The sequence below is a fragment of the Dermochelys coriacea genome, chromosome 23 (genome assembly GCF_009764565.3).
Source record: "Dermochelys coriacea isolate rDerCor1 chromosome 23, rDerCor1.pri.v4, whole genome shotgun sequence".
NCBI classification, from domain to species: domain Eukaryota; kingdom Metazoa; phylum Chordata; order Testudines; family Dermochelyidae; genus Dermochelys; species Dermochelys coriacea.
In genome coordinates, this window is record NC_050090.1 from 14,790,822 (window position 1) to 14,810,293 (window position 19,472).

A 19,472-nucleotide genomic window follows, 5' to 3' on the forward strand; every position below is an offset into this window, starting at 1 on the left:
GGATGGCATAGGAGTGGCTCCCCCGTCCCTGTTTTCTGCATCAGGCATTAATTGCCAGCGAGTGAGAGGTGGGGGGGGGGTGCAGGGATGGGGGGGTGCAGGGATGGGGGGATCAGTGCTGCTGGGGGGGGCACAGAGCTGTACACGCACATGGTACAATAAACAGGGTCCCCCCACCTCTGCCGGGCTGGCTGTGCTGTTTTGGGGGGGGCCCCGGGGGTGAGAGCCTTTCTCTGCGGGGATGGGGAGCGCCAGCTCCCAGCCGGCCCTTTCCCCTCTGAGGGGGCAGGGACTGGCTGGCTTAAGTGGGTGGGAATGGGGCACTGGCCCCATTTGGCCCCAGGATGGGGAGGGGGCACAGGGCCTTTCTGGCCCAAAGCACAGGGGGGTCACCCCCGGCTCAAACAGTACTACCCTGCCGGGGGCAAATACCCCTTTTGAGCCCCCCCCATTTCGATGCCGTGGGCCGGTTCTCCCCCTGCTGCCCTCCCCAGGGACTCTGCCCATGTTCAACCCGCCATGCACTGTGGGTCCCTGGGGCTGGGCAGGGGGCCGTGGTCTGCAGTCAGGTTGTGCCCACCGGAGCTGACTGGCGCGGGTGGGAGCTGGGAGCAGCTGTTGGCTGCGGGTGGGCTCGTTCTACGGCCTGCACAGGCTCTGGCCAGGTAGCCGGTGTCACGGGCGCGGGTCTGCATCTGGGGAGTCTCCTCTCCGGGAACAGTCTGTCTGCAGGACACACCCGGCTTCCCCCTTCCTGGGGCTGACCCCAGAGCATCCAGCATCCTCCACCCCTCCGGGCGCTTCCCACAGTGAGTCCGCCCAGGCAGGGTCCTGGGGAAGCCAGAGGGTCCTGCCCCCCAACTCCACAGTCAGACGTGACTCTCAGCCAGCCAGTAACACAGAAGGTTTATTAGACGACAGGAACATGGTCTAACACAGAGCTTGTAGGTGCAGAGAACAGGACCCCTCAGCCGGGTCCAATCTGGGGGGGCAGTGAGCCAGACAACCCCGTCTGCACTTCACTCCATGTCCCCAGCCAGTCCCAACTGACTCCCGCTCCAGCCCCCCTCCTCTGCGCTTTGTCCCTTTCCCCTGGCCCCGGATCCCTTTGTTCTCCAACCCTTTAGCTCTCACCTGGCAGGGGGAAGGGCCCAGGCCATCAGTTGCCAGGAGACAGAGTTCAGAGTAGCAGCCGTGTTAGTCTGTATTCGCAAAAAGAAAAGGAGGACTTGTGGCACCTTAGAGACTAACAAATTTATTAGAGCATAAGCTTTCGATGAAGTGAGCTGTAGCTCACGAAAGCTGATGCTCTAATAAATTTGTTAGTCTCTAAGGTGCCACACGTACTCCTTTTCTTTTTTAGGAGACAGAGTGTCTCCATTTATGGACACTGGCCCTTTACTCTGCAACAATCCCCCCCCCTCTAATCTCCCCACCTGGAGACTTAAGAACCGCCTAGGGGGAACTGAGGTACCCCCACAGTATTCACAGGAAACATTAAGAACAGTCCCACTTCGTCACAGCCAGCCCAGCCGCTCTCGAGCAAACTGCCCAAGGAGACCACAGGCTCAGTGTGGGGGGCCTGCTCCCCCCAGGCCAGACAGACACCCCCTCCCTCTGCCTCGAACAAAACAGCCCCAGCTAGGAGTCTGGCCTCGCTTTGTATTCACCCGGTGCCAGAGTGCGCCTTTGCCATTTTCTGGGACTGTGTTTGCATAACTAGCCAGTGCCAGGCACTGCTCACGAGTGTGGGCGTGGGGCCGGGGTCACGTGCCTCCTGCCCCTGCACGGGGCTATAGGGCCGCAAGGGACATCGCCCAGCTGCAATCAGACACGGGGTGCAATTGGTGGGGGGTGGGGTCTTCCCCTGGATCTCCACGTCTTTCCTAGACATGGGTGATCAAAGGCGGAGGCAGTTCTCCGGCCAAGGCCTAACCCGCGCGGGACAGGAACTCTGCGCGTGCGCAGTGGCACAGAATCCCCGCAGGAGCAGGGCCCCTCCCATGACTTGCCTGCTGTGTCTCTGGTAACACAAACCCCAGACTGTTTCACGGCACTGATTTGCGTCGCAGGCTGCCTGCAGATTCAGGCAGGCACTGCCGCAAAGTGACTCTGGCCCCGAGCCCTGCCACAGCCCAGCCCAGCCCGGGTCTGGCTTGCCCGCGAGCGGATCCCAGGGGCTGTTGGGCCGAGCCGCACCAGGGTCCGGCCCCAAGGAGCAGTGGGAGGGGGGGAATGAATAAGCTGTGAACAGGAAAGGGGTTGCCTTCCAGATCTGATCGAGTGGAGGACACGAGACCAGCAACATGACGACTCAGGGTCCCACGGAGAGAGCAAATAGGAAGAAAAGGAGCCAAAAGGGGCTGGAAGATCCTCCAAGGACTAATACACCAAGATAGTCTCACACGGAGGGAAGCTTCGAAGAGCCACGGGAGGCTGACGTGGCAGCCCAAGGAGCTTCTCAGTGCTCTAAAACTCGAGGGGATCCAGACAGGGAAAGGAAGGAGGGGAGGTCACCATGGAAGTGTCCGTGGCACTAGCGCGAGTGGGTAGGGCCCACCCCAGGAAAGCCGAGTTGGTGGCGAGGAATGGGAGGCCAGAAGGGGTTCTTCAAACACGATTGAGGACGGGGTAGGTTGGCCGCACAAAGGGGAAGCCGAGCTGGGAACGGGAGATGAAGGGAAGGCGGTGCTGGTCCCTGTTGGCTTCGCTCCGGTCTGCTCACAAACAATAACGTGACCGGACGCCTAGCGACGTTCCCCCAGGCGATACAGGGGACGGGACGCAGATCGGGACAAGTAAAGAACTCGCCCGAGATCTTTGGACCAATCGGAATGAATTCAAGTCAGTGGGGCTGGAAGAAATCTCAGAGCCCCTAGGGGTGAAACCTGACAGCTGATGGGAGAGGGCCTAAAAGCCTGGAGAAGGGCGAACGTGGCGCCCATCTTTAAAAAGGGGCAAAAGGAGAACCTGGGGAACTACGGATCAGGCAGCTGGCGTTACAAGAGACACAGCAGGCAAGTCACGGGAAGGGCCCTGCTCCTGCGGGGATTCTGCACCACTGCGCACGCGCAGAGTTCCTGTCCCGCGCAGGTTAGGCCTTTGCTGGAGAACTGCCTCCCCCTTTGCCGGCTGACGGGACAGGTGTGTTCAGTTTGGAGAAAGGGCGCAGAAGGGGGGACGTAACAGCGATCAGGCCCACACGGGCTATGGGTGACACACGGCTTTATTGACACACACTACAAGCAGCATGGAGGCAGAGGGCCGCCCACGCTGACCCAGCGCCTGCCTCAGTTTCCCTGCTCAGGAGAGCAGGCAGTGGCGCTGGGGGCCCCAGGTTAAAATGACCTGCCCTGCCCCGCCCCATGTGGCACAAGCCCCTAGGAAGAAGGGGCGGGGCTAGGCCTGCATGACAGGGCGGGACTTCTTGGCTTCCAGACACACCCCGGATCCAGCGAAGCCTGTGCCGCCCTGGAAGACAATTGAGGGGAGAAAGGGGGGAGGGAGGGTGAGAATAGGGGGCTATCCTGACCCTGTCCCTGCCCCCCCTTCAGCCCCCACCCCGCCCCAGGCTGCTGGGTGGGTAACGGGCAGGGAGGGGGCTCTGCAGGGAGGCCCCTCCTGGCTGTGGGGTGCAGCCACTCACCCGCTGGAGCACAATGATGTCGTCCTCCCGCAGCTTCTCCCCGTTCACTGGGTCCACCATGTCCTTCTTCAGCAGCCGCTCCACGCACTCCAGGGTGACCACGGCGCCCCTGGGGGGAGAGAATGGCTATGGGGGGGGGCAGAGAGCCCAGGCCATCTGACTGCCCAGCCAATGAGGGCAGGTCTAGCCTCCCCAGTGCCTGGGATGCCCCTCACCCCCGACCCGCAGCCCCCTACTAGCCCAGCCCTTGTCTCCTCCCGCCCCTGCCCAGCTCTGCCAGTGCCCCTCGCTCCCGACCTGCAGCCCCCTGCTACCTCAGCCCCTCCTGCCCCAGCTCTGCCGGTGCCCTTCACACCCAACTCACGAGGGCCGCAGGACAGCGCAGGGGACCGAGTTGCCCAACATGTCACGGGTGACGGCGCAGACATATCGGTCCTGCCGGTTGATGAGCCCGACGCGACCCACCGCCGGGTCCAGCAATGTGAAGCACACGGGGGTCAGGTCCTTCAGCTTGAGGGGCCGCCCACTCATGGGGCAGTACACGCACCGGTCCTGTGGGGGGATAGAGACCAGGGGCTGGGAGCCAGGACACCTGGGTTCTCTCCCTGGCCCTGGGCTGAGAGTGGGGTGAAGTGGTTAGAGATGGGCGAGGGTGGGGGCCTATGTAACTTGTCAGGAGTTGCCTCAGCCCCTTGCCCCACTCTGGGGTTCTCACAGGCAGGTGACAGCCCATATAGAAGTGCCCGGGGGGCAGATGCCACCGGGGGTGGGAGGGTGGCGGGGGGGGGAAGCTTCAGCTCCTCCCAGGACGCTCTGGGAGAGCTGCAATGTGTGAGTTGGGGGAGGCTGGCTCCTTCCCTGAGGGGGTGTCACGGAGTCCCAGGGGGATGCTCTGGAACTGCTCCCTATGAAGCCGGTCAGGACTCTGGGGAGTCTCCTCTCCGGGAGCAGCCGGTCTGCAGGACACACAGCTCACCCGGCTGCCCCCTTCCTGGGGCTGACCCCGGAGCATTCAGCATCCTCTGCCCCTCCGGGCATGTCCCACAGCCAGTCCGCCCAGGCGGGGTCCTGGGGGGGCCAGAGGGTCCTGCCCCCCAACTCCGCAGTCAGACGTGACTCTCAGCCCAGTAACACAAAAGGTTTATTAGACGACAGGAACATGGTCTAAACCAGAGCTTGTAGGTGCTGAGAACAGGACCCTTCAGCTGGGTCCATTCTGGGGGGCAGGGAGCCAGACAACCACGTCTGCACTTCACCCCTCATCCCCAGCCAGCCCCAAACTGAAACTCCCTACAGCCCCCCCTCCTCTGGCCTTTGTCCCTTTCCTGGGCCAGGAGGGCACCTGATTCCTTTGTTCTCCAACCCTTTAGCTCTCACCTTGCAGGGGGCCCAGGCCATCAGTTGCCAGGAAACAGGATGTCGGCCATTCTCTGTGTCCAGACCCCTGCACACACCTGCCCTCTAGGGCTCTGCAATGATCAAACACCCTTATCCCACCCCCTAGATACTTAAGAACTGCCTAGGGGAAACTAAGGCACCCCCACACTATTCAGAGGAAACATTAAGAACAGTCCCGCTTCATCACAGGGGGCGGGAGGGGCGGAGCCCTGGCTCACTCACCGGCTTCCGCACCGCGCTGGCCTTGGCCTCGGGGGTCAGCGATGGGATCCAGAAGCTGGGCAGCTGCTTGGCCTCCTCCACACTACTTGGGCCGGGCTGGGGATCCCCTGGAACGCACCAGTGCCCCTCATTCCTGACCAGCCCTTGTGTCCTCCCGCCCCCCCCAGCCCTGCTGGTGCCCCTCACTCCTGACCTGCAGCCCCTGCCAGCCCAGCCCTTGTGTCTTCCCGTCCCCCCCAGCCCTGCCAGTGCCCCTCACTCCTGACCCGCAGCCCCCTGCTAGCTCAGCCCTGCCAGTGCCCCTCACTCCCGATCCACAACCCCCTGCTAGCCCGGGCCTGGGCTCCCACCAGCCCTGCCGGTGCCCGTCACTCCCGACCTGCAGCCCCCTGCTAGCCCAGCCATGGGCTCCTGCCCTGCCCTGCCCCTCACTCCTGACCCACAGCCCTGCTGCCCCGTACCTGATTTGTGGTCGAAGGGGTTCAGGGGTTTGCTGACTATGCTCATCTCCTTGGCCAGAAAGCCCTTCACCTTGGCATCCTCAGCCACCCGGCTCAGCTCCTCCAGCTCCGTCCGTTTCTCCTTCTTCTGCTTCTCGTAGGCCTGCAGCACCGGGGCGGGGGAAGGGGGGTTGCTTCAGGGACAGCCCCCCCAGAGCCCTCCTGCCCCCTAACACCCCTCCCCTCCATAGGCTGTCAGTGATGGGCCTCAAACCCACCACCTGCAGTTCCTTAGCTTAGCCACTGGGTTGGGGGGGGGTGGGGAGAGGCAACCAGACCCATGGGGCCCAGCTCCCCCAAACTGGGCCCAGTCAGGGCCCTAGGAGAGAAATTACCACCTCCCAGCCTTGTCCCCCAGATCTGCTGGTGCCCCTCACTCCTGACTCGCAGCCCCCAAGGGGAGCAGAACAGCGGGGACCCACCTTCATCTGCCGGGCAATCTCCTTCTTCTGGTGCAGGATGTACTCCAGGATGGCCTCCTTCTCATACAGGTATCCGTCGGGCCTGGGGGGCGGGGGGAGAAATATGGGCAGGGGGCTGGGACGCAGGCCCCCCCACAGACCAGACCCCCCTTACCCACCTGCAGACGGGGATGCACCGGCTCAGGGATTCTCTGCCCACCCGGGGGCTGCCAGGCTGGGGGCCATGCGGCTGGGTGGCTTTAAAGCACCATCAGGGGTTTGAATAATACGTGGCTGCCGGGACCCAGAAGGGCTGTTTCCCCTTTTCGGGTGCCTCTCTATACAGCTGCCAGGACCCAGGCAGCCCACATCCATGTGGGGGTGCCTCTGACACCCTGATACCTACGTGACCACGGGGTCCTTGCAGGGCTGCAGGGAAAGGCAACAGCAGTCAAAGTCCTTGACAGCATCTCGGCTCAGACGGACGTTCTGCGTCCCGTAACCAGAGGCGGCTGAAAAGTGGGGGGGGGGGGGGAAGAGAAAGTTAGGGCACAGGGATGGAAGCTGATCTCCCCCCACCCACAGCTTGGCCGGTGCCCCTCACTCCCGATCTGCAGCCCCCTGATAGTCTGGTCCTGGTCCCCTCTCCCCCAGCTCAGCCGGTGCCCCTCACTCCCGACTCGCAACCCCTGCTAGCCCAGCCCTGGGCTCCACCGCCCCCCCGCCCCCGCAGCTCAGCCGGCGCCCCTTCCTCACAGCAGGTGGAATCTCACCCGTGTCCTTCTTTTTCTCGTGGTAGGTGTACACAGCGCCAGCCGTGCAGTTCTTGCCGTGACGCGTCATCCTGGCTCAGCGTCCCTGGGGGAGGGAATCAGTTACGTCCCAAGGCCACACTGATCCCAGATCCAGTCTCCTCAGGGACAGACCCCCCATCTCCTGCCAGGAAAGGGGGACCCCCCATCACCAAACCAGATAGGGGATGCAGCTGTGATCAGTCCCCCAAGAGACAAACCTTCCACGAACCCCATGGATCTGCTGTGGTCACCGACCCCCTGATCACCCAGGCCAGAGACCCGCCCGTGTTAGCCCATCCTCTGCTAGCCTAAGCATTTGGTCCCCACCTCCCCCACTACAGACAGGGACCCAGTTCCCCCTTCACCTTCTTGTGATGCTAAATAGCCGCAGCTCCTGGACTCTTGCTGACACTTGTACCCTTCTCGGGGCTCTGCCGGCTCCTCTGCAACTCATCACCCTCCTCCGTGAGGTGGGGGCCCCAGGATGGGACACAGGGTCCCTGCCACGGCCGCCCCAAGGCTGGCTAACCCCTGCCCCACCTCGAGATGCCCATTTACACACCCCAGGATTGCGTTAGCCGTTTTGATCACAGCACTGCGTAAGGAGCCTGCAGCCCCCCTGCGACACGCTGGGAGCTTCCCCCAGCGAGTCCACCTGGATGGGACCCCTGGGGAAGACTGGCATCCCCAAAGGGAGCAATGTACCCACAGTTTAGTCTGGAGAGAATCTCAGCCAGTTTAACTGTCTGGAACCCAGCACCTAACCACCAAATGCCCGGGTGTCGTCTTCCAGGTTCTCCATGGGCATGGGGCCCGGCAGCCAGGCATCAATCACACCTGGTCCCCTGGGTATCTCCAGAGATCAAACAACCTTTTCCCCCCACCTAGTCAAACACGCATCACACGGGGGAAACTGGGCACACACAGCATTCACATAAAATATTACGAAGATTCCCATTTTGTCACCTCTCTGTCCCCAAGACCGAACTGAGCAGGGTGACTTCAGCCAGTGACGTGGGGAAGCTCAGGCCCCCCATCTCCGGGACAAAGCATCTGCCAAAACTTTTACACATCCATTCACATGGCCCTCCTTCATCTCATGATCCTGGAGGATCAGACTCCATCTCAGCTGCTGACATTAGCCCCCGTCACTCGGTGCAGCCTGTCAGGGGCGAGTGGTCAGTGTACACAGTAAAGTGCCCCCCAAACAGATACAGCTGCAGCTTTTTAAGAGCCCACCCCATGGCCAGGCATCCCTTCTTCCTGGTGGCCTAGCTCTGCTTCCGGGGCAGCAGATTCTCGCTCAGCCCTGGGCCTGAGGCATTGGGGACACCAGGAAGGACTTGTTGAAGTCTGAGTTTACCAGAAATGGGCCCTGGCTCAGAGCCTTCTCCAGAGCATGATAACTGATCCACCCGGCACTGGAAGGCAGCAGGTGCTCCCTTGAGGCCAAAAGGTAGGACCAGGAACTCAAAAAGCGCTATATAATTTATAATGAAAGAGGTGCTGGGGCTTAAGCAATTTTTTTACTTTCATAACTGATGTGGCAAGCCCAGAGGCGCCGGGGCCAGGAACTGCCAAGCCCGGAGGCACCTGGCACAAATTAAGCACTTCCTATTGGGGTGGTGAAGACAGCTTTCAACCTGGCCTCTCCGTGCAAAGTCACAGGCCAGTAGCCTTTAGTGAGATCCACAGCAGTGAGGTAACCCTCCTCGCCAACTTGTCTAGAATCTCATCAGGTCCAGGCACGGGATAAGCATCAGACACAGTGATGGTACTGAGCTTCTGACAGTCCATACAGAATTGGTTCGAACCTCCATCTTTCTTGGGGACCAACCCCACGGGAGAGGCCCAGGGCTGGTGGGCAGCTGCATCACCCCTAAAGCCAGCATGTCTCTGCCCTCAGTCTGCAGGTCTCCAGCTGTTTTCCCAGTGATTCTGAACCATAACCCCTAATGGGTGTTTCCAGCTGTCTCCACCCGGTGCACAGCTTGGCTAGCGAGCCCAGGGTAAGCTAGACAGAGAGGGGAATTGATTCCTGGCTCAGGGAAGAGACCGACCAGGGGCATACAAGCGGGCACGTGCCGTGCGGTCGTACCAGACCTTCTGCCTCCCTTGGGCCCTGGCTATGTTCCCCCTGGCCAAGCCCCTGAGCAGTCAGAGGAACCTGGGAGCGGTCTTCCCCTCTCATTCATCCTTCACCAAGTCCAGGGGTCCCCTCGCTTTCCTCCCATACAGCAACTTGAAAGAGGAGAATCCTGTGGGTTCCTGGGGCACTTCCTGGTACACGAACAGCAGGTGGGGTAGATACTTGTTCAGGTGCTCGTCCATACAAGTCCTCAGCATCATCTTTAACAACCCATAAAACCTCTCCACCAGCCCGTAGGACTGAGGGGGATTCGCTGCAGCCCAGGTGGGCCAGACCCCATGTTTCTCCCAGAGACCTGGAGCGGGGCTGACACGAAATTGGAGCCCAGGTCTGTAAGGACCTCGCTGGGGACCCCCGCTCTGCTGAAAATGGCAGCGCGTCTGCCACGGTGTCTGCCTTGATAGAGGACAGAGCCACCGCCTCTAAGTATCAGGTAGCGAAATCTACCCCTACCATGATGTATTTCTTCCCTGACCGGGCCGCCTTTCTGAGGGGCCCCACTATGTTCATTGCCGCCTTCTTAGAAGGTTCCTCTGTGATGGGCAGGTCCTCAGTGCTGCTTTCCCCTTGTCCTGGGCCTTCCCCACCGTCTGGCAGGGGTCACAGGACCTGCAGTACTGCCAGACGTCATCAAAGACTCCAGGCCAGGAAAAATTCTCCAGCAACCGCTGCCTGGTGCGTTGGATTCCCTGGTGCCCCGAGCAGACTATCAGGCTCAGGTACAGTAGCCTGTGGCGGTACTTCCAGGGGGACCACCAGCTGCCCCCCGATCTCCCCATTGTAGCCCATTTCTGATACAGGAATCTTCCCCTAAGGGGTCCCACAACGCCGTGGCCAGCAAAGGTCCTCAGCTTCTCTAATTAGGGAGACTTCTGCAGCTTGGTCTGGAATTCAGCTGCTGGGGTAGGGAGCGGAACCTGGCCCAGTTCGCTGGCAGCCCTCATTGGCTGTGCCTCAGTTTCCCCACCTTGGGACAAAGCCTGTCCCCGATAGCTCACTTTCCCTCAGTCGGAGGGTCCCAAGCTGGGCATATGCTCAGTGCCAGGGCAGGGAGGGTGGCCCTGGCTCCGGGTGCTGCCCTGCCAGTCTTCCAAATCGTTCCCCATCAGCACCTCAGCAAGAAGCTGATTGCTCACCCCAACCTTTTTGGGGCCCTCTCCCCGCTTACCTGTCGGTGGGTCCTCTTACCCCCTCCACACTTCCAACTGCAGTTCATGCTTTCGCTGCTTTGCCTGGCTGAGCTTCCCAAGACCTAACCCTCTCTGCCTGCACAGGCTGGCAGTGTCCTAGGCAGGGAGATGGCTATCCACCATGTCCTTGCTGGTTCCTTCTTCCCTTGCTTTACCACTGCAAGGGACTGCTGGCGCCTTCAGCAGCCAACCGCCCACCAAATGCACTCGCCAACCATCCCCTAACTACCACCAGTCACAGAGTCACAGGCCCGGTGCTCTGTCACACCGAATCACAGGCCCGGGTGGACCCCCTTCAGCGTGCCAATCCTCCTCGCAGGTCGCTCTCTCTCCCTGGGGTGAGCCCCTTGGTTTCCTCGCCTCCTGGGACCAGACCTCAGAGCCTGCAGCCCCCCTGCATCACGCCGTGAGCTCCCTGCAGCGAGTCCCCCTGGATGGGACCCCTGGGGGAGACACATGTCCAAAGGGAGCAATGCACCCCCTGATTAGTCAGGAGTGACTCTAGGCTGCTAGGCACCAGACGTCCAGGCATTGTCTTGGGGGTTCTCCATGGGCGTGGGTCCAGGCAGCCAGACGATCACACCTGGTCCTCTGGGTCTCTGCAAAGATGGAACAACCTTTTCCTTCCACCTAGTCCAACACACAGCACACAGGGAAACTGAGGCACCCACAATATTCACACCAAACATTACGAAATTTCCCACTTTGTCACCATTCCAAAGCTGGGGGGGGCAGCCCCCATCCTGTGGATCCGTGACGCCAGGGCAACGGTAAAAGTGTCAAATAGCAAAGAGCCTGACCCCCTGGAAGACCCCAGTGGAAACACACCCGCTCAATGATGATGCCCCGTTTACACCCTGCGATCTAGCAGATAGGCAGTTTTTCGCGATCAGTTGAATGTTGCTAACCAAAACGTCACCCGGTAGCACGGGAGCAGCCGCACAGCCGGCGATATCCGCTCTGTAGGGGCCGTTACCTTTATCCGTGCCCCGCCCCCGGCGATCTCGGCAAACAGGTCTCAAGCTCGTCCAACGGGACCTGTTTTCTGAAAGCCCACATTGACCGGCATCAATCACATTTCCTTCCGTTAACGCCGGATTCGACGAGTCAAGCACCAGGCACAGGCTCCCCGTCAGGCCAACAGGCCCATTGTTCTCCGGGGCGCGTCCTTTGCCCTGTCTAAACACGGGCAAGACAACACGGCTTGCCCCATGGGTCCCGCTCCAGGCAGCCCTCGGGGGGGGGGGGGCTGTCCCTCTGCAGCCGGGGACAGTGGGAAGCCCCCCCTCATCCACCCCACACGCCTCCTGCCCCAGGGCCTTGGACCGCTGCCTGGATTTGGCCCAGTGGAGCAGACACCCCCCCATTAACGCTCTCTCGAGCCGCCGCATGGGGGGTGGATATAGGCTGGCGGAGGCATGAGGCACAGGACATCCCCCCTCCCCCCCAGGATAGGCAGACCACAGGGTCCCTCGTGGGGGGGAGGGGAGGGGGCGTTTGGTGGGGGGCTGTCAGGGTGCACCATGCCCGGGGGGGGCTCAGGAGGGGGCTGGTGCCTTAGGGGACCCCCTGAGCAACACATACATTGGGGGGGTTCGTGGGCCGGTCACCCCACACCCAAGGGAGGAATGGGGGGGACCCGTTTCCAGGGGAGACCCCCCGCCCATACCCGGGTGTGGGAGGGGCGGGGGGACCCGTTTCGCGGGGGGACCCTCCCCCTCACCGTCACATCCCGAGGGTTTCCTGGTTACCGACCCCCCCAGGCCGGCCTCACCTCTCCTCTCCCCCACCGCGCCGGAAACAGGAAGTGGAGGCGGTCGGAAGTGGACCCGCCGCACAAATCCCCGCGCGGCGCATCCGGGAAATCGAGCCGGCTTGCAAACTGGAGCCGACGGGAGGGTTCCGGGGCGCGTTGTTCCCCCACGGGGAGAGGGGAGGCTCAGAGGTGGTGCCAGGAGCCTCCCCTCATTTTCAATCAATCTCCCAAGACAAGGAGAGAACCCAGGAGTCCTGGCTCCCAGCCCTCCCCCGGCTCTAACCACCAGATCCCCCTCCCCTCCCAGAGCTGGGGAGAGAACCCAGGAGTCCGGGCTCCCAGCCCCCCTGCTCTACCCCAACAGAGTCCCAGCCCTCCAATCCCATGTCGTTCCCTCACAAACAGGCTCATTACATGGAAAGGTCACGGGGGGGGGTCTCCCCATCTGGCTGCGGCCCCAGCCCTGCGGGTTGGGGCGAAGGACGCCCAGGCTGGCAACATGTGCAACGCCCCTCACCTGAGTCCTGCGCCTGCCCCCCGACTCCTTCACACACACACCCCCCCCCCGCCCCACAGCGTCTACTGGGCTCCCAGCACCATTTCCCACCCCATCCCCCCCTGCACAGCCCTCCAAGCCCTGCCCCCCCGGGATCCCCCCATGCATCTCCCCACACAGCCCCTCAGCACCTGCTCCTCCTCCAGGCTCCCCCCCCCCACAGCACCCCCTGCATACTTAGTCCCCGGGATCTCCCTCATGCAACCTCCTGGCACCTGCCCCCCTGGGATCCTCCCACACCACCCCCCGGCACCTGCCCCCCCCGATCCCCTACACATTCCTTCCAGCACCTGCTCCTCCAGGTTCCCCCCACCCAGCACCCTCGGCACCTGCCCCCCTCCCGGGATCTCCCCATTCAATCTCTTGGCACCTGCACCCCTGGGATGCTCCCATGCAGCACCCCTGGCACCTGCCCCCCAGGAGCCTCCCACGCTGCCCCCCAAAATTCCCTGGGAATCCCCTCCCCCGGCACCTGGCATCCACCTGTCCAGGTTGCATCTGCCCCTCCCCCGCCATGTGACCTTTGGACGCTCCCCCGCCCTCACCTGGGCTGGAGCTGCTGTCTCTGTCCAAAACAAGAACCCAGGCGTCCGGGTCCCTGGGAACCTCAAGCCGTTCGGGCTCCCGCTCGCCGCGCTCTCCTGGGATCAGCCCCACATAGCTGGACGGCTCCCGGGGGGCTGGGTTACGGGCAGAGCCCCTTCCCCCCCTTTTCTGGCCGGCCCTTCCCCCTCTTTCTGGCCGGCCCTGCCCCGCCCCTTCCCAGACGGCCGGCAGGTGAGGTCGGGCTCGGGGTTCGCTTGGAAACTTTCCCCCAGGGGTCCTGGCCTGAGCTGGCTGCTTCGGGTGGGGGGCCCTGGCCGGGGTGGGTGGGTAACCAGGAGCTAGTGAACTCCGGGCTCTTCCCTGTGGTGTGGGGCGGGGCAGAGGCGACAAGGGAGGGTTTGGGACCAGGACAGGGGGTGGGAGCGTGGTCTGGGGGTGTTGGGGTAGATGTGGAGGTGCTAAAAGGACTGGGGATGGGAGTAGATTTTTGAGGGTCCTAGATGAGTCGGGGCATGGGTGGATTTGGGGGTGTTGGGGGATGGGGGTTTGAGAGAAGTTTGGGGGTGGTATAGGAATTGGGGGATGGGAGTTTAGGAAGGGAGTGGATTTGATGGTTGCTAGAGGAGTCGGGGGATGGGGGTTCATGAGAGGTTTGGGGGTGGTGTAGGAATTGGGGGATGGGGGTTCAGGAAGGGAGTGGATTTGAGGGTGCTGGTGGATTTGGGGTGGTGTAGGAATTGGGGGATGGGATTCACTGCACCAGGGGGGATTTGGGGTAACACAATGGGGGGATTTGGGGGTGTCAGCCTGGTACTAATTGTGGATTGTGGAGTGGGGGGTGCCCAACTCCAGGGGTCATGGAGAAGGGGCACCAGGGGATGCTGGGCTGGCTGCCCCCCTACCCTGACACTGCCCCCCTCCACCCATTATAGGTCCCCTGTCCCCCCCCCCACCTCATCATGTGGAGGGCACCCATCTTGCTCCTGCTGGGCCAGGCTTTCACCTCCGCCTTTGCCAACACCCCCCACAGGCAGCAACTCCATGCACCACTGGCGGGACAAGGTAAGTGTGTGTGTGTGTGTGGGTGGGGGGGGACTTTAATGGGGGTCCCAGACCCTGGGAGAGGGAGCAACTCAGGATCCTGGCTGAATCCCTCCCCCTCCCGACCCATTAGGAGAGTGGGTGCCCTAAATCTGGATCCCCTAGACCCCACTCCCCTCCCAGAGCTGGGGAGAGAACCCAGGTATCCTGAGCCTCGTTCTCCCCCCTCCCTCTAGTGTTCCTGGGTGCAGACGCCGCGCAGGGGTTCTTGGGGCGCCGGCTCCTCTACAATCACTGGGACTTCGAGCTGGTGACGCCGGGGAACCTGGAGCGCGAGTGCTGGGAGGAGGTTTGCAACTATGAGGAGGCGCGGGAAGTTTTCGAGAACGACTTTGCAACAGCTGAGTACCGGGGTGGGGGAGGCGCACAGGGAGCTGGGGGGGGGCCCGGGGGCCCAGGAGGCTGCAGAGGGGCAGGGGACTTGGGTGCCACGTGGGGGAGGGTTGAGGGAGCCATGTCTCAAGGAAGGATCCCAGAGCCCGGACACCTGGGTTCCCATCCTGTCTCCCTGGGGGCAGGTAAATTCCTTCCCAGCCACGTGGGGGTGTATGCGTCATCCGGGTCTGGGGTTTGGGTGAGGGGCTCTGCAGCATTGAGGTCTGAGATCCTAATATCTGTATTGCTCCAGGGTGAGGGGGATTCTCCCTCATTTTGTGGGGATGAGGCAGCTCTGAGGTACCCCCAGCCAGCATGGTACCCCCCCATCACCCCCATCTAGCTCAGCATCCCATCTCTGAGCATGTACAGTCCCAGCACCATAAACCGTGTCATTACCAGGTAATCTGCCCCCCCGGGGAAGTCTTACCCCCCTCCTGGCCTTCTTACTTAGGGGTCAGGAGAGCCCTGCTAGCCACCCAGCCTCTGGGGCCTTGTGTCGGGGAGTTCCGCAGGCCCAAGTGCAATAGGACTCTCCCACCCTTTGTGCAAACCCAAAGAGCTCTGGACCAGCCGTGAAATCCTGTGGTATAGCGTTCCCCAGGCCCACCCTCATTGTGTGGCATGAGCTGTGAATTTGCCTCCTTTCCATTTCATGATGGGTTAGAGGTCTGGGGGGCTGGGACACCTGGGTTCAATCCCTGGTGCTGGGAGGGGAGTGGGGTCTAGTGGTTGGAGTGGGGGGAGGGGGCTGGCAGCCAGGACTTCTGGTAGGGGATGGGGTTTAGTGATTAAGGGGCTTTAAATGGAGGCAGATGTGGGGGAGCAGAACAGCTGTACCCCCTTTATTAACCACCCATCCTTTGTGTTCCTCCCCCCAGAAAGCCTTTTGGGACTCTTATCCCCACAATGGGAAAGGCGGGAGCTCAGGTGAGTCTGAGGCGCCCCCTAGAGGGGATAGGCCCCGTGCCCTATTCCTCACCCCCTGAGACAGCCAGTCCCTGCCCTGGGGCTGGGTGGGAGCTGATGGTCCCTAGAGTTGAAAGGCCCCATGCCCCATTCCCTGCCCCCCTGAGCCAGCCAGTCCCTGCCCTGGGGCTGGATGGGAGCCAGCGCCCTCCGGAAAGGCCCCGTGCCCCATTCCTCACCCCCCTGAGCCAGCCAGTCTCCGCCCTGGGGCCGGATGGGAACTGATGCCCCCCAGAGCGGACAGGCCCCATTCCCTGCCCCCCTGAGCCAGCCAGTCTCCGCCCTGGGGCCGGGTGGGAGCTGGTGTCCCTAGAGACATGGGGTCTCCTGTCTGCTAACCCCCCGCCCCTTGCAGACAGCCCCGGGGTGGACGTGGCCGGGCTGGTGGCCGGGCTGGTGGCCGGGCTGGTTCTGATGATCATGGTCGGCGTCATTGCCATGTACTGGGTCAAGTACCGGTCCAAGGAGTGCAGGCAGCACAGGTAATGGGGGGGCCCAGCAAGGCCTGGGGGAAAGGGGGAGGGGCCAGAGATGGGAGGGGCATGGCATCCCCGGGTGGGGGGACAGATGGAAGGTAGGGGAAGAGGAGGGGGCAGGAGCTGGGGGAGGGGCCCAGCACCCCCAGGGGGAAGGGAGGGGCGAGAGGTGGGAGAGGCACAGGGCCCACGGGGGAGGTGCTGAGGTGATGTCCCCCAGGTGGATTTGCGGGGGGAGGGGCGTGTACCCCCCATAACCCCTGTTTGTCTCCCCCACAGCGTCCACATCCCCCTGAATCCAGCTTTGCCCCTGACCTGTCTCCCTGGGGACCCCAAGCCTCTGAGGCCCCCCGGGCTGCCCTCGTACCAGGAGGCACTGGAGGCGTCGGGAGTCCACGACGCGCCCCCCCCACCGTATCCCAGGTGGGGGCCGCTCGGATGTCTGTCTGTCTGTCTGCCCGCCTGTCTGTCTGGGTTAGAGCTGCGGGGGCTGGGAGCCAGGACTCCTGGGTTCTCTTTCTTCCTAGCTGTGTGCCACATATTTACAGATGGGGGGGAAAAATTTTTAGTGTGTTTCGTGTGGCAGCCCTTTGGGGCCGGGATGGTCTCAGTGGGGTCTGTGCAGCACCAGAGCCCCCCAGCTTTGGCTGGGGGTGGGGTTGGTGTTGCTGCCTATCAGCCCGTCCTCAGGCACACAGATTCCCCTGCCCCCAAGTTGAGATTGGGGCCCCCATCACGGACATCAACATCGGCTGGTGCAGGCAGGGCCCTGTGAATCTCGAGCCTGGGGCTGTGCGGGTCTCGGGGGGCTGTTTGCAAATGGGGGGGAAGCAAATTTATGTCCCCTCTGCCTGGGACCCAGTGTGTGACATGATTTTCTTTTCACCCCAGGGCTCCCAGCTCTTCTGCCCAGCCCCGCTGATCAGACCCACAGCCACTGGATTGCTGCTGGAAGGGGGAGGGAGATGGGACGAGTGTGCATCCGTGGGACGTGTGTGGATGAATGTGTGAGAGGCATGCTGAGTGTGCAAATGGGGTGAATGCACAAGGGTGAGTGTGCAAGGTGAGTGCATGCATGAGGCACAGGGGTGTGTGCAAAGGGGGTGCAAGGCAGGAGGCACATGGGACTGTGGTGAGTGTGTAAGGCTGGGAGGCGCATGTGACGGAGGCATGTATGTAAGGCACATGAGTGCATGTGCGTGAGTGAGACATGAGGGTGCATGTGAATGTGATGTGGGGTGAGTGTGTGAGGCCGGGGGGCATATGTGATGGGGAGCGGGTGTGCGAGATACACAGGGGTGTATGAAGTGGAGGGAGTGTGCAAGGATGGGGGACATGATGGGAAGCGGGTGTGTGACATTGGGGCATGTGTGGTATGGGATGAGTGTGCAAGGCTAGGGGCATGTTCAACAGGAATGGGTGAGTGTGCCAGACACAGGGACATGTGTGGTGGGAATGGATGAGTGAGAGACAGCAGGTGAGCACATCCAAGCGTGCGAGACAAGTTTGTGTGTGGAGGAATGAGGGGGCACAAACACGCTGGGTGGTGTGCATGTGTGCAACAGGGTGAGTGTGAGGATGAAGCATGTGTGCAAGACACAAGCGCATGCATGTGCTGTGAATGGCGTCTGACAGAGTGCAGGGCACTGGGAGTGCACCTGGCCCCCCAGCCCTCTGTCTATCCCATTCGGCGGCACAGAGGAGCTGGCCAGGGATGGCGCTGAGCCGTGAGGGTCACCTGGCCCCGATTCCCCCTGGAGCCTGCTGCACCGGGGCTGGGACCCCGCCTCCCACGCCGGGATTGTTGTCAGAGAAATAAAGCGCCAGCTGTTTGCTAGAACCCGCCGTGTCCTATGTCTGGGAGTGAGGGCGTGTCATGGGGCCCCTCTTGCCAGCTGAGGGCTCCCAGGTGTGCAAACCCTGCCCCAGCCGGCCCCCTTTCCCACAGCGGGGGGGCATGATCATACCTGTGCAAAGAGCCGCTCTTGCTGTGTCACTAGGGGTGAGCCACGCCTGGGGTCCCGGGGCCGCTGGTGCATGCGCCGGCCCGGGTGAACCACGCCTGGGGTCCCGGGGCCGCTGGTGCATGCGCCGGCCCGGGTGAACCACGCCTGGGGTCCCGGGGCCGCTGGTGCATGCGCCGGCCTGGGTGAGCCACGCCTGGGGTCCCGGGGCCGCTGGTGCATGCGCCGGCCCGGGTGAGCCACGCCTGGGGTCCCGGGGCCGCTGGTGCACGTGCCGGCCGGGGTGAGCCACGCCTGGGGTCCCGGGGCCGCTGGTGCATGCGCCGGCCTGGGTGAGCCACGCCTGGGGTCCCGGGGCCGCTGGTGCATGCGCCGGCCTGGGTGAGCCACACCTGGGGTCACGGGGACGCTGGTGCACGTGCCGGCCGGGGTGAGCCACGCCTGGGGTCACGGGGACGCTGGTGCATCTGTGCAAACTGTTTCATGAGTCAGGCCTTGGCCCCCTTCGACTGGGGGTGAATGGTGCTGGTGAACACTCAGCTATGCCTTGCATGTGGAAACCCAGTGTGCACCATGGGCCCTCTCACGCTGTGGCTTGCAAGGTGGCCCGATGCCTGCATGAGGGGCACTGAGGCCCTGTAGGCCCCAGTTTGGGGGAAGGGAAAGCTGCAGGCCACGGATTGGCCTCTTTCTCTGCCTATCATTCCTCTGCAGCAGCGGGTCCCGCCCCTCCATTGGAGCGGAGTGGTGGGTAGGAGACAGATAGGCAGCCCAGCCCAGCCAATAAGGCCTCGAGTAGGAGCATGGCGGGAAGGCCCCTAACCCAGCTCCCCCTCCCTGGAACTACAGCTCCCAGCATGCAGTGCTTCCACTTCATTCCAAGCCGCCCGCTTCCTTCCTCCCAGTGCATGATGGGACTCGTAGTCCCTCCTTTCTCCCCCCTCCCGCCAGAGGCTGCCATATCCCCTGTGCTGTTCGTAGGTCAAGCCGGACCATGGGGCCTGGGCTGTAGCAGGGGCCAGCTTGGGACCCTGTTTGTAAGGGGGCGCGGCAGGACCAGCCCCCGGATGCCTGGGTCCCATCCCACATTTTCTGGGCTCCACCCTCAGGCCTCACATGCAACCCCCACCCCTGTCCGCCCCAGTCCTTGGGCAAGTAGGTTCCAATGAGTTGGGCCCCCCATCTCTGCCAGGGGTGGGGGCCCTTAGCCAGAGGGCCTGTGGGGAGGGCATGGGGTGGCAGACGGGGATCCCCCCAGCAGCCTCCCCCCGTGCTCCATGCTGTGTGTCTGAGATCGCACACCTGTGTGTGTGTTGGGGAGGGTTCACGCTGCACACGCCTGTGATGGGGTGTCGGGAAAGACACAGACACAAGTGAGGGGTTTTGTTTGTTGCACAAACACATTTGTGGGGGGTGTCATGCTCGGGTG

At 62.6% G+C, this 19,472-nt stretch overlaps 2 protein-coding genes across 5 annotated transcripts; one reads left to right on the top strand and one right to left on the bottom strand.

Annotated features, from left to right (window-relative positions):
* Positions 1-3,210: 3,210 nt before the first annotated feature.
* On the bottom strand, positions 3,211-12,108 carry LOC119847220 (nitric oxide synthase interacting protein). 4 transcript variants are annotated; one of them, XM_038381797.2, is made up of 10 exons: positions 12,024-12,076; positions 11,277-11,479; positions 6,941-7,025; positions 6,574-6,679; positions 6,189-6,270; positions 5,728-5,869; positions 5,267-5,373; positions 4,011-4,198; positions 3,647-3,755; positions 3,211-3,471 (listed from the first exon to the last, which is right to left on the bottom strand). In XM_038381797.2, the coding sequence occupies exons 3-10, from the start codon at positions 7,008-7,010 to the stop codon at positions 3,400-3,402; spliced, it is 876 nt and encodes a 291-aa protein (XP_038237725.1). In that variant the 5' UTR covers positions 7,011-7,025; positions 11,277-11,479; positions 12,024-12,076; the 3' UTR covers positions 3,211-3,399. The 4 variants fall into 4 exon arrangements, with proteins under 4 accessions (XP_038237725.1, XP_043357054.1, XP_043357056.1 ...); XM_043501119.1 differs by lacking the exon at positions 12,024-12,076 and having other exon boundaries at positions 3,211-3,329; positions 3,386-3,471; XM_043501121.1 differs by lacking the exons at positions 11,277-11,479; positions 12,024-12,076 and adding an exon at positions 11,129-11,254 and having other exon boundaries at positions 3,211-3,329; positions 3,386-3,471.
* A 1,032-nt stretch (positions 12,109-13,140) lies between these two features.
* On the top strand, positions 13,141-17,919 carry PRRG2 (proline rich and Gla domain 2). The gene is made up of 7 exons (XM_038381813.2): positions 13,141-13,389; positions 14,091-14,220; positions 14,436-14,599; positions 15,516-15,564; positions 15,959-16,085; positions 16,359-16,502; positions 16,971-17,919. The coding sequence occupies exons 2-7, from the start codon at positions 14,118-14,120 to the stop codon at positions 16,999-17,001; spliced, it is 618 nt and encodes a 205-aa protein (XP_038237741.1). The 5' UTR covers positions 13,141-13,389; positions 14,091-14,117; the 3' UTR covers positions 17,002-17,919.
* Positions 17,920-19,472: the final 1,553 nt, after the last annotated feature.

Excerpts from the sequence above, each read along its gene's own strand:
- LOC119847220 (XM_038381809.2), bottom strand. The coding sequence starts at position 7,010 with ATGACGCGTCACGGCAAGAACTGCACGGCTGGCGCTGTGTACACCTAC. Across the intron at positions 6,680-6,940 it reads CGAGAAAAAGAAGGACACGG|CCGCCTCTGGTTACGGGACG; the intron begins GTGAGATTCCAC and ends CCCACTTTTCAG. Across the intron at positions 3,472-3,646 it reads ACATCATTGTGCTCCAGCGG|GGCGGCACAGGCTTCGCTGG; the intron begins GTGAGTGGCTGC and ends ATTGTCTTCCAG.
- PRRG2 (XM_038381813.2), top strand. The coding sequence starts at position 14,118 with ATGTGGAGGGCACCCATCTTGCTCCTGCTGGGCCAGGCTTTCACCTCC. Across the intron at positions 14,221-14,435 it reads TGCACCACTGGCGGGACAAG|TGTTCCTGGGTGCAGACGCC; the intron begins GTAAGTGTGTGT and ends CCCTCCCTCTAG. Across the intron at positions 14,600-15,515 it reads TCGAGAACGACTTTGCAACA|AAAGCCTTTTGGGACTCTTA; the intron begins GCTGAGTACCGG and ends TCCTCCCCCCAG.